The sequence below is a fragment of the Nicotiana attenuata genome, chromosome 7 (assembly GCF_001879085.1).
Source record: "Nicotiana attenuata strain UT chromosome 7, NIATTr2, whole genome shotgun sequence".
Classification (NCBI taxonomy): Eukaryota; Viridiplantae; Streptophyta; class Magnoliopsida; order Solanales; family Solanaceae; genus Nicotiana; species Nicotiana attenuata.
Window position 1 is genome coordinate 20,066,847 of NC_031995.1, and position 12,982 is coordinate 20,079,828.

The 12,982-nt window shown below is 35.9% G+C and overlaps 1 protein-coding gene across 1 annotated transcript in view; it reads right to left on the reverse strand.

Annotated features, from left to right (window-relative positions):
- Positions 2,974 to 12,982, reverse strand: part of LOC109228777 (protein arginine N-methyltransferase PRMT10) — a 19,045-nt gene continuing 9,036 nt past the window's right edge. Inside the window, exons 4-8 of the mRNA XM_019393981.1 lie at positions 5,877 to 6,066; positions 4,725 to 4,910; positions 4,556 to 4,639; positions 3,729 to 3,929; positions 2,974 to 3,399 (exon numbers count right to left, since the gene is read on the reverse strand). Coding sequence (XP_019249526.1) covers positions 3,753 to 3,929; positions 4,556 to 4,639; positions 4,725 to 4,910; positions 5,877 to 6,066 — 637 coding nt within the window. The 3' untranslated portion in view covers positions 2,974 to 3,399; positions 3,729 to 3,752. The remainder of the gene's footprint in view (positions 3,400 to 3,728; positions 3,930 to 4,555; positions 4,640 to 4,724; positions 4,911 to 5,876; positions 6,067 to 12,982) is intronic.

A 12,982-nucleotide genomic window follows, 5' to 3' on the forward strand; every position in this document is an offset into this window, starting at 1 on the left:
ATCTATCGGGAATCTAACCCGCAGTCCCAAAGTAAATATGCAGGGGGATCTATCGGGAATCAAACCCGTAGTCCCAAAGTAAATACGCAGTCACAACAAGAAGACATCCAGAAATAAAGTTCAAATTTCATCAAAGCACGCTTTCGATCAAAAACCAAACCAAAACACGTCCGAATGACCTGAATTTTTGCACACACATCCCAAATGACATGACGGAGCTACTGTAACTTTCGAAATTCCAATCCGACCCTCGGATCAAAAACTCACTGTCGGACCGGAAACTTCAAAAATTCAAACTTCGGCATTTCAAGCCTAAATGAGCTACGGACTTCCAAAATACATTCCGAACACGCTCCCAACCCCGAAATCACCTAACAGAGCTAACGGAACCACCGGATTTCCATTCCGAGGTCGTCTTCACACTGTTCCAACTACGGACCACTTTTCCACACTTAAGCTCTCATTTAGGGACTAAGTGTCCCAAAACTCTCCGAAACCCAACACCGAACGTCCCGGCAAACCAAAATAGTATAAATGAACTTAGGGAAAGCAGTTAGTAGGGGATCGGGGCGTTAATTCTTAAGACGACCGGCCGGGTCGTCACAGAGTTACTACTAGAAAGAAATAAAAAAAAATAAAAAGAGAAAATAACTACAAAAAATAAGAAAAAATGATAAAAAGTGCAAAATTTATTAGAAAGGAAAAAATAAAATGAAAAAATAACAACAAAATACGAGGAAAAAATTAAAAAAGACAAACCAAAAAAACAAAAGAAAAATAAGGAGGAGGACCTTTGGTGAAGCCGAGGCATAGAAAGGAGGGGGCAGCCTAGTCTTATAATCCTCAAAGGGACATATTTTGTCTTTTTTCATAAAGGGAAGCATTTTGGTCATTATGTCTTTAAAAGGAGCTTCAAGTGTCATTTTCTCTATTGACACTCATTAGTAGGAAATCAAATTATTGTCACTAGTTGGAGCTTAAACTCAAATTAAATTACTGGGTGGAGAAGGAAAGGAAGAGGTTTAGCTACTTGGTAATAAGAATGATACAACTGAAATTTAAAAGGACATTTAGGCCAACACGGGTCATTATTTTGGATTGAGCTAAATCTGTTTACTTATTTGCTTATGTGCTACCACTTTGGGTAGTTCTCTAAAGATTAAGAGCAAGCCCATGGGGGTGTGGTAATTTATTCGAGGGAAATTTTCGTTCCTATACCATATAGGAAACTATATTACCAAATATGTTCATAGTTTGCATATTACCCTTCATGCTAATAGTATTTCTATAAAATATATACCATGCATTAAATAAGGAACCATTGTAGCTGTAGGCTTCCTTATTTAGGCGCTAAAAGTGGGGGATTAAATATTCTTTCAGATCTTCCAAACACAAATCACGCACATTAATCTTCTTCGTCAGTTTCGTTTCAAATTTAGTGTCTCTACATCAAACGCAATTATTCTTCTACAATTCAAAAATGAATTGATTATTCTTCTACAATTCAAAAACGAATTGATTATTCTTCTACAATTCACAAATCAAAAACGACTAAATCTTCTACAGTTCTTCTACATCAAATGCAATTATGTCCAAATTTCAGTAATACAAAGCAAAGGAAAAAAGAGCAGCAATTCCACCATTGACAGCCATTAAAAAGCTCGAAAGCTTTGAATTCAAATTTGGATTTTCAAAAATTATTATTTGTTTGGATTGGGTGTTGTTGAAAATAATTGGGAATATGGTTTGGAGTTTATATCTCAATTTTGAGGGGTTTTGGTGAAGATTAGACTTGGTTTTGACTGAATTTCAGATTGAAACTCGAAGAAGAAGAAGACGTATATTGCAGAAATTGTAGAAAAATTGTAGATAAATTGAAGAACAATTGTAGACTGTTGTTTATTTATTTTTCTTTTATTCATTTACTTATTGTATAAAAGTTGAACAACCTTGTATAAAAATTGTATTTAAGTGGATGATTTAGTACTGTTTTGGACAAAAATATGTATCAAAAATGTGAAACATACATTTCAGGGGAAGCATGTTGAGTCCAAATGTGTACCCAGTTTGTAGATAAATTGTAGATTATTTGTATTCTGATTGTAGATGCTTTATTTTCTGTTTTCACAAATAAAAAACGACTAAAACTTCTACAAATCTTCTGAAAAAACGCAATTATGTCAAAAATCCCAATTATGCTACAATTGAATGGGAATTGTCCTATATGCTCTTGTTACTTCTTACGAAACTGCTATGCTAAATATGGAATCTAAAAAAACATGATGAAGGGATAGATCTTCTTAAGAAATTTTGTAGATAATTTGTAGAAACATTGAAATTCTGTATTTTCATATTAATTTTTCAAATGATATGTAGTTTTGTTGTAGATTAAATGTAGAAAACAAGCCATTGTGAGTCTTATTTGACTCATTCCTCACATTCAACCTATTCTACAAATTCACGCCTCTTTAAATACAATACAACCATACTTTCTTGAATTTAAAATTTTAGCAATATATATAACTTAAAAACATCTTCTCCTCTGCACAAGTTAGCTCCAAAACAGACGAAGTGGAATAACAAGCTCCCATCAAAACTTTTAACACAAAAACACAAAGCTCAAAAATAAATAAACAACAGTCTACAATTTTTCTACAATTTCTACAATTAATGTACCGTTAAAACAACTTATGGTATAGAATTGGTAATTAGGTATACTAAATGTAATTATATCAAACCTTAAACATTGAGGGTAATATAGTTTCCTATATGGCATAGGAATGTAAAGATTTCTCTATTTGATTATGATGGTGAATGGTCAAGAGATCGACTTCAATGTAACTAAAGAGATCCATAGGATTCCTACGCCCAAACCAAACTACTAAAGCTGAAACGGTTAAGATAGCAAATGGAAATGGACATTTATCTCATCGCCATTCTTTGACTTTAAAAGATTGATATTTTAAATTGAAGTGGCTAGAAAAGATAGCACTAATACCTTCACAAGAGTTCATTGTACTAACACATTGATGAGAATACATAGCAGTAATTCCAGCTTTAGATACAAAATTTCCCGCACAAACTGTGGGGACGAGTGATTTCTGCATACTTAACAAACCGCCCCCAGGAAAACCTCCTTGTCTCCAGGCCCAAACCAAAAATGAAAGAACGATGCAAAAGGCAAATTTGTTGGAGGGTACAAGAGTCTAGGGCAAGACAAGTTGAGAAATCAACAAAGGTAAAGGAAGCTCTAAAATCTTGGAACTTGCCAAATACTCTCATTTTCATGCTCTATATCAGAGTACAACAGCATAAGTTAGCTGCAGAAATGGCTGAATTTCTTTCTCAGGGACTCTTGGATGCCACTTGCGTTCCTCCCATTGGTCTTTAGACATGACACTGCACATTGAAATCTAATGAGTTACTCCAAATGGTAATAAAAGAAGCAGGATAAGTAGTGGGAAAGTAGGAAACAAGATACCGTGAAGTATAAATCAGGAGGAGGAGAGTACCAAGCTGTAAAGACACATGTTTTTAAAAAAGCAGCATATAGAGAGACAAATGCTACGTATAAGCCCAGAAGGAGAAAGTGCCAAGCATTGAAGAAGTTGGCAAAAGTTGCAGTAAAGAGAGGACAATCTATAATATCGGATGAATGGTGCCAGTTCAATCATAACACCAAAGCAGTTTTAACACTGAAAGTCAAGAGTGTAATATATATACTGTACCTCTGAAAAAGCACGCTGTGTTCCTCATTCTATGTGAAACTTTTTGCTGAATGATGGAAGTGACTTCCCAGAAGATTGTCTAAGCTCACAGCCAAACTCAACTTCCAACAACCGATGGTTTTCTTTAGAGCGATACATTGAGAAATTAATTGTCATTTCATCCCCTCGGCTAACACGTATGGATGGATGTAACAAGAACACCTGTCAATACAAAGATCAGGCACACGAAAACCAGGAAAACAATTAGAGAGAATTTTGGAAGCAATAAAGTAAACTATGGCTTTAGACAAGCTCCGAGAACTCCGCCAAGTTAATACAAATATTTAGGTAGATTAACTTACAGAGAGGAATGGATACACAGTATTCATATATCCAACCCAACCTAATTGCTGGGTGTGAGGCATACTCATGTATGTATGTAACTAGTGTCCGATACATCCGATGAAAATCTTTGAGATGCATATCAATAAATTGCTGAACTTCATCATTCTTAAGTTATAAACGGGATAGACAATTTAACTTCAAACAAAAGATGAAGCAATGGCTGCCAACTTCATCACATAGAAAAGCAAGAATATGGATGGGAATCACTGTACCAGTCCTTATTTATATGCATTAAAGAGCGATCATAATCATCAAACATGAGAAAACAGCATTTCCTTATACATTACATACAGCAACATTATACAAGTGAAGTAGCCAAGTAATGTTTCAGTGGAGAAAAAGACTATTGTTTCCTTATTGGTTTAAGATCATATGCTACTGAATATCCATTCAACTAAACCATTCAAATTGCAGAGAGAGATCATACAGTAGGGTACACATACCTGCTGCCCCCAGTGTGTTCCGAGGTCTTCACTAGGAGCTGTCGTCAACTCAATCTCATGTTTAGCTGGGCTTTCCTTACGTCCCTGAGGTAAGAAACCCAACTGAGATTAAAATAATACTAATTTGTACTCACTATAACACAGAAAAGACACAGTAAGGACAACTTACTCGAAAATGGACATCAAACCATCCTCCAAACCCACAGAATCGTGAGTTTTCTGCAGTAATGGATGATGAGATGTTTGCCTGAAGACTGAGTATGTCATTCACACTTGATGTTAAACAATCAATCTCCATTATGACAGCAGGTTTTCCAATTACTTGATTTGGATGAAGGTTGTTCCACAATGATGTCTACACAAAACATTAGTATGGTCTTTGAGAAGTTCAAGGAGCTAAGAAAACAAGAAATCCATCAATGGAAAAGACGGAGAGGTGAAATGATGTAATAACTTCTCATGATACATTAAAAACTAGCAAGAAGAGTATTAAGCCAATCAATTTTTTGACAAAAATTGTTGACTTCTTCCATGTCAGTGACCAATCGGTAGAGATAAACCACCATTTTTAGCTTGGCATTCACATTGAAGAAGATGTATCTCGAGTCATCTCCATTCGCCTCAATCTGTTCAAGGTCCCTAATGAATTCCCATGTTTGATTATACTCATCCAATACACTTCCCCACTACGTAACAAAGAAGGTGTGTATTTGAATTTCAATAAGAAGCTACATTAAAAAAGGTGTAGCCTAGTGGTCATTGAAGTGGGTGGAGAACCATGACGTCTCAGGTTCAAACCCTAGTGGAGACAAAAAATACTAGGTTATTTCTTCTCATCTATCCAAGATTTGGTGGATCGAGTTACCTAGTACCTGTTTGCTATAGGGAGGTGGCACGTATCCCGTAGAATTAGTCGAGGTGCGCCCAAGCTGACCCGAACAACACGGTTATTAAAAAAAAGGAAAGTTGAGTATGGAAAAGATAATCAACAAAAACTAATGTACCAATTATTCTTCTCTTTTAAGGTTTCTAGTTATTACTGCACAGCTTCACCTGTAAAAGTAGTCAAACAAACCTCAAGAATGTAGAAAACATATGCATGCCTAAACTGATAAACACAATAAAACAAGTAGGCTGGCACAACAGTAGCTTATATATTGATGAACTGGATGTTTTTCCAATGAAAGGAAAAACAAGCTGAGTTTAGTTTTATTTCAGAAGTAAAGCAAAGACCACAAGAAAGATGCTATATAAACCATAATTGGTATATGGTATAATCGACCTAACAGTTTCTATTTTTCGAAAAGGAAATAACACCAACCTCTAGATAGTATTTTCTCTGTTCCTCTGTAAAAGGCTTAGACAGACTGCTCATATCCACACCATAAAAAGTTTGAGTCTCATCGACAAAATGGTACCAATCATCCATGGCTCTATCATAATCAATCTTCTTTTGATCCACTAATCCAGAGTGGATAGGTGCAACCCATATTCGAGCATGGCTTGGGTACCTGGAAAAGCAAAGCTTCTTAAAACAAAGGACCGACATGCAGAAAGAATTCATGCTTAGATATAAACTATAAAAACAGCAGCAATGCACATTCGGGCATGACTTGTATTACCTGAAAAGCAAAGCTTCTTGAAGCAAAGAACCCACATGCAGAAAGAACTCATGCTTAATATAAACTACTAAAACAGCAGCAGCAGATATAACAATTTAAAAATTCTAAAAGAAAAAATGTCATTTTGTGAATTGCTCTACCAGCATTTTTTTAAGGGGAAAGGGTTAAATTTTCCCCTCTACTATGTGAAAAGGAACAATTTTGCCCTCCATTATACTTTTGGTCCAAAAATACCCTGACATTACCCAAGTGGTTTAAATATACCTCCTCCATTAGGGCTGTCCAAGATGGACATTCAATCCCACATGACACTGACATTTTTTTGTGAAGTGGACACCACGTGGCATGCCGCACCACCGCCCCAACTCATTTTACCAACTCTCCTCCACTTCTTATTCCACCAGCACCTCCTCCCCCTTCACTACCACTGCCACCATGACCACCATCATTTTACAAGCTTGTGTTGCTATGTTGTATTGAGCCTTCTTTAGTTACTTTTCGAATGCTAATGGTACTCTGGATTAGCATCTGCAGTTTCTCGTATCTTCTTACTTCATATTTATGCAGTCATCATTAGTTCCTCAGCGAGTTGATAACTGCTTGTTTCTCAAGATAATTCTAATGTTCAGTATTGCTTGGAAAATAATCAATCAAAAATCATAGGATGATGATAAATGCATAATTCCACTTTGATCCTTTTTGAGTTATTTAAATGCATCCTCGGTAGTATTGTGAGTATTGTGCTATAATCTCTTCTCAAGTTAATCCTTTTTTATGATGATAATCTAAAACGATATCAATAAATATTGAGAGTACTAGAAAAGGCATATAGAAATCCCATTTAACCCACCCAAGTGTAAAATGAGCTTGTGAGCAAAATTCACCCATTAAAATTGATTTTAGGTATTGATATTTTTCCTTGATCTGTTCCAGAATTTCCAATTTTATCTCCAAAATTTAGTGATATGCAAATACAATAACGTACTATCTTAAACCAAAACGGGCTTGAATTGTACTTCGAGTAAAAATAACGCCCAATCAGTGGCAATCTTGATAAGTTGCGGTATTCTCACGCTAATGGCTATAACATTTGTACTTAATTCATATCATCATTTTAAAATATTAAAATAAATTAGCAGATACCGAAGCTATTATTAGAACAGGATTCTCAGCTTGATAAATACTCATTAGTAATTAAGTAAACATCATTAAAATATGATAACTTCACGCCGATTTTCAATGATGAGGCAACAAATAAAATAGAGAGATAGCAGACAAGATTAAATACAATAAGCAAACACAAGCCGGGTGAAAATAGGCATGGTTGGTGTTGATGGTGGCAATGATAGTTCGGGGGGGGTTGGTGGAAAAAGTGGAGAGAAGGGGATAAAATGGGTTGGGATAGTGAGGCGGCATGCCACGTGAGTTTACATCGAGGGTAAATTTGGCCCGAACGTAATAGAGGGCAAAACGTTCCTTTTCACATAATAGGAGGCCAAATTTGACCCTTTTTCCTTTTTTAATAAATGATTACGGTATTCATGCGTCTGAAAAGTAAGAGGTAGGGTATGACAATGAAACTTAAGTAAGTTTGAAAAGTTTTTAAATTGGAAATCTCATTTTTCTCTAACAGGAGAAGTGTACCAGACTATCTATAAATCAATTTTCTCTACCACTAAGGTGCCTTTTGGTTGTGGTTTTAGGACTATTAATCCATTTATAAAAACCAACATAATTTAATACATCGTTTGGTTAGTTGTTTCAATGTGTATTAGTTTTCGTATATTATTCAGCATATAAAATACCATATTTGGTGATTCTTTGCTATTCTTCATACATAATACCCATATAAGATAATGAGGGAATCTACGTATAATTTATGCGGGATAGAAGGTGGAATAAGAATACATATATTAAATAATACCTGGATTAAAAATATAAAGTAGCAAAAATAGCCTCTATCATTATAGAATTAAAAATCTTCCCTTTCTTAAGATCTCACTGGGAGAAATCTTTTACACTTTTGTTGGTTCATGCTACATAAATGTCAATGTCCTGCCATGTGGGTAGATCAATTTTTTTGTTGCATGCAAAATTTGAGTGTTTTTAGCATGGATCTTCTGTATCCATGTAAGAAGAAGCTTATATAATATTTTATCAATCTAATATTTAGTCAAGTTAGCTAAAGCTGAAAATATAACTAAGTCTGAATAGTGCAAAACCTTAGTAGGAATATTTTAATTCGACTAAGAACAATTTTATTTTGTTGAATAACTAAACCATATATTCAAATTTAACATTGTATTCTAATTTCTAACAGAAAAAAATCAAATATTCAACGAGAATTAATCCTTGCATTATAATTCCTATATAACTAATTCTTGCATAATATAATCCACGCATTACAATCCCTGCATAACTAATCTCTGCATAGCTTGTCTCTAAACCAAACGACCCCTAAGGGTTGCTAAATAGGGAGCGCGCCCTCCTTCAATCATTCTACTCTAATTTCCTTCATTCTAGTGCTCTCATATGCAATGTCCCAATAAGGTTCTAAGCTTATTCCTAATGCCAAAACATGATCATATCTCATGCATCATTCAAATGATTATAGTAATGGATGGTCCATCTTCCATTCGAGACTACTTTCTTCATTATAATATACTATGTTGCAGTTTATGAAGTACAATTTGATAGTACTTGAAAGAGGAGTCAGTCTAACTTATGTATACACCCCGCTATTTCATTTTATGACATCATCACTATTTGGGAAGCCAAACTATGTTCATTGATTGCAATTTTATAATTAATATTTTGATAACATAAAATTCTGACTTACTACACTTTTATAACGTTTCTAAATATGTAATTTTATTTTGAAAAATTTTAAAAAAAATGTTGCACAAGTTGAGATTGGAACTTAGGGGTCGTTTGGTGGGGTGTATAAGAATAGTGCGGAAGTGTATTAGTAATGCATGTGTTAGTAATGCAAGCATTAGTTATGCAAAAATTATTTCTTATCTACTGTTTGGTGTGTGTATTAAAATTATAATGCATTGCATAATTTTAAGAAAAATAGTAGTTTACAAAAATGCCCTCCGTATTCTCTAGCTTTATGGGACTTTAAGGCCAATTTTGTCTTTAACCATACTAATGCATGCATTAATAGCCTTGGTATTATTAATGCCATGGTTTTCTATGCATTACTTAAACATAGTATAATACCAAGTATGATGTATAACTAATACAAGTTATACACAGGTTGAAAAAATGTACCAAACAAGGTATTAGCAATGCATAGAGCTAATGCTTGCGTTATTTTTTCTAACACCTCCTACCAAACACCCTTTAGATGAATTGATGCTTGGACTCCAAACCTTTTCATTTTTCTGAAGCGATTGTTTTTCTTTTTCTTTTTTTGATGAACAGAAAATCCCGAGACTAGTAGCTCATAGTCCGAAACTCGGTTTGTAATGGGCCAACTACTCTACCTTTCCCCACTTTAATACTAGGCTTTTTATGCGGCTGAGTTTGAAATCGTGACATGCGTCTCACAAACATATTACGCGTTGCGTTACTACCATTAGACCCAAGCCCCAGGGGATTTTCGATGGCTCCGTTAGGGTTAAATAAAATTTGATGGTTGAAGGTTTTTGTATGAAGTTAATTTGATGGAAAAAACATCGGAGTTAAGTATACATTTTAATTAAGTATTAGATAATTTAAAATATGAAGAATCATGAAGAGAGATTATCTACTGGAATTTCATGAAAAAATCTAAGAATGTCAAAATTAATATAGGTAAAAAAGGAATACCACATAAGAAAATGAAAAAAGGTATTCACTAGCACTCAAGGGATACTCAAAGACATCACTTCACGGCACTGACGCATCACATTCAAGGGGATGTGTCATGGTGTATGTTATTTGCATATACCATAGTTCTGATTGACGAGACGCGAGGTGGTGTTAATGAAAGGCTGGAGGTTTGGCGTCGGGCCCTTGAGTTTAAAGGTTTCAGGTTGAGCATGACCAAGAGAGAATACTTGGAGTGTAAGTTCAGCAATGTAACCCAGGTAACGGACATGGATGTGAGGCTGGAGGGTCAAGTCATCCCCAAGAGAGATAGTTTCAAGTACCTTGAGTCTATAATACAGGGAAATTGGGAGATTGACAAGGATGTCACATATCGTATTGGAGTAAGGTGGATGAAATGGAAGCTTGCTTTCCGAGTCTTGTGTGATAAGAATGTGCCACAAAAACTTAAAGGTATATTCTACAAAGTGGTGGGTAAACGAACAATGTTGAGATGGATATGCGGGCATACCAAGTAAGATAAGATGATTAATGAAGTTATTCAGGAAAAGGTAGGAGTAGCCCCTATGGAGGATAAGATGCGGGAGGCGAGGCTGAGATGGTTTGGGCACGTTAACAGGAGAAGCACAGATGCCCCAGTTAGGAGGTGTGAGAGGTTCAGTTAGGAGGTGTGAGAGGTTGGCCTTGGTAGGTATGAGGAGAGGTAGGCCAAAGAAGTATTCGGGAGAGGTGATTAGGCAGAACATGGCACAGCTGAAGCTTACCGAGGACATGACCCTTGAAAGGGGAATGTGAAGATCGAAAATTAGGGTGTGCGGTTAGTAGGCACCCACGCGTCTGTTTTCTTTCTCAGATCAGTACCAGTGGTTTAGCATGGTATCTCTTTATTTTTGGACTGATGGTACTATTCATTGTCTGATTGCATTCTTTCGTTTTAGTTTTCTTAATACCTTGTTGCTATTACCACATGTTGCCACTGATCTTTTCATTTAGTCTTTAGCTAAGGGTCTAGTGGAACCAGCATCTATGCCGTCCAGGATAGGGGTAAGGTCTGCATACATATTACTCTCCCCAGACCCCACTTGTGGGAACTCACTAGGTTTGTCGTATAATCAAACAAAACTTTTATTTCATGTGAACTTTTCATTACTCAAAATTATGGATAGCAGCAGGTAAATTTAATGTGGGATTGGCATATGGAACCCCCCCCCCCCAAATTCTAGCTTGCCCTAACCACATTGGTGTATAGTTGATCATGTCCATGTTAATATGGTCTTTAAATCAAATCAAATCAAATGCTAAGTATATATCATAAAAAAGTAATATATTCTAATACGATATCATATAAAAATGGGATGTACAATAAGAGTACCCCAAGGGTGTGGCTTAGTGGTCAATGAGGTGGGAGGAGAAACATGAGGTCTCAAGTTCAAATCCCAGCGGAAGCAAAAAACACTAAGTAATTTCTTCCAATCTGCCTAATCATTGGTGGAAAAAGTTAACCGATATCTGTGCTAGTGGGAGATATAGGTATCTAGTGCAATTAGTTGAGATACGCTCAAGATGGCCCAGACATCATTGTCAACACAAAAGGATAAAACAAAGTGGGATGTAAAGTATCCACATAAACACGTCAAGAAAAATAATTATTCTAGAAGATAGGGAAGTAAATGTGAAGGAAGGATGCAGAAGTCCAGAATAGTAGTTTTGATGAAATGAATCACTAATATAATCTTGGAAAAGCTATTAATATCACAACATTTAAGCATGTAAATATGAAAGTTTGAACAAAATATACATATATACAATCAAACCTCTCTATAACAGCCTCCTTTGTTCCGATAGTTTTTGACTGCTCTGGCGAAGTACTATTATAAAGAAAATATATTATAACATAACATGAAAAATTAGTTCCAAGGAAAACTTGACCGTTATAGTGAAGTGTTATTCAAAATCTCGTGCTAAATAGCGTGGAGGTTCGAGTTCTCTTCAAGGCATAATATTGAGAATGCTCATTGAATGAGCATTCTCAATAAGAGAGCTCGGATCGAATCGGTATTGATATACCGATTCGATCCGAGCTCTTGGAATTGGAATAAATTCGGCAGCGGATCGCGAAATCTTGGCGATCTTCTCTATCTAATGAATGGGGAGTCCGCTTTAAAATCGTCCGCCCTGCACCCACCCCCCGAGTATATGCTTCAACAGGAATCACACAAGGGTAGATTAGAAACCTCTGGTAAAATGCCCGCCCGTAACCCAGCAGATAAAGTACATTACATAGTCCAGGGATTGGCGACTTACCCATTCAGTGACTTTGGCACTGGACGTTCCCAAAATGGGGACTATCGGGTAAATTCGATATAATAGACGCCTGTTGGCATTCCAGCCTTCCTTCTCCTTTCATGGCCTATCCGAAAGAGAATCCAGTACTTCTTGGTCGTGAATATCTGAACTGGTTGTTTGCTGTTCAAGAATTCTTGTTTAGGCAGTTCATACCATCCATACATAGTGTTTTGATCTAAGATTTCAATTCTTCCGTGTTTCAGCAGTAACATATTCTTTCATGGAGCTAAGGTCCAAAATATGGAAGAAACAAGCGTTTCCACGACTCTACCACCCAATCAATTCTGTTCCACTTAATCCTTCTTTCATGGCCACATATCTTTCCGGCTAAGGAATGGGAAATCTTTCTCCTGTTACATGAATCCAATTTTCATTTCATCCGGGAAAAGCCATCTTTTTCTCAACAATGTCTTTGTCATTTGATCCAATAGCGTTCCGTTAGATAGGAACAGATTTGATAAATACTGATAACTCTCGGATAGAGTATTAGAACGGAAAGATCCATTAGATGATGAACTGTTGGTTCTAAGCCATCTCTGACGATTAATCAACAATTCGAAGTGATTTTCTTGCGTATTCTTGATAAACCAGCGTTTATATATAGATGTAGGAGGATCTGTTTGGGAAGTAAGAAGCCCCTTTG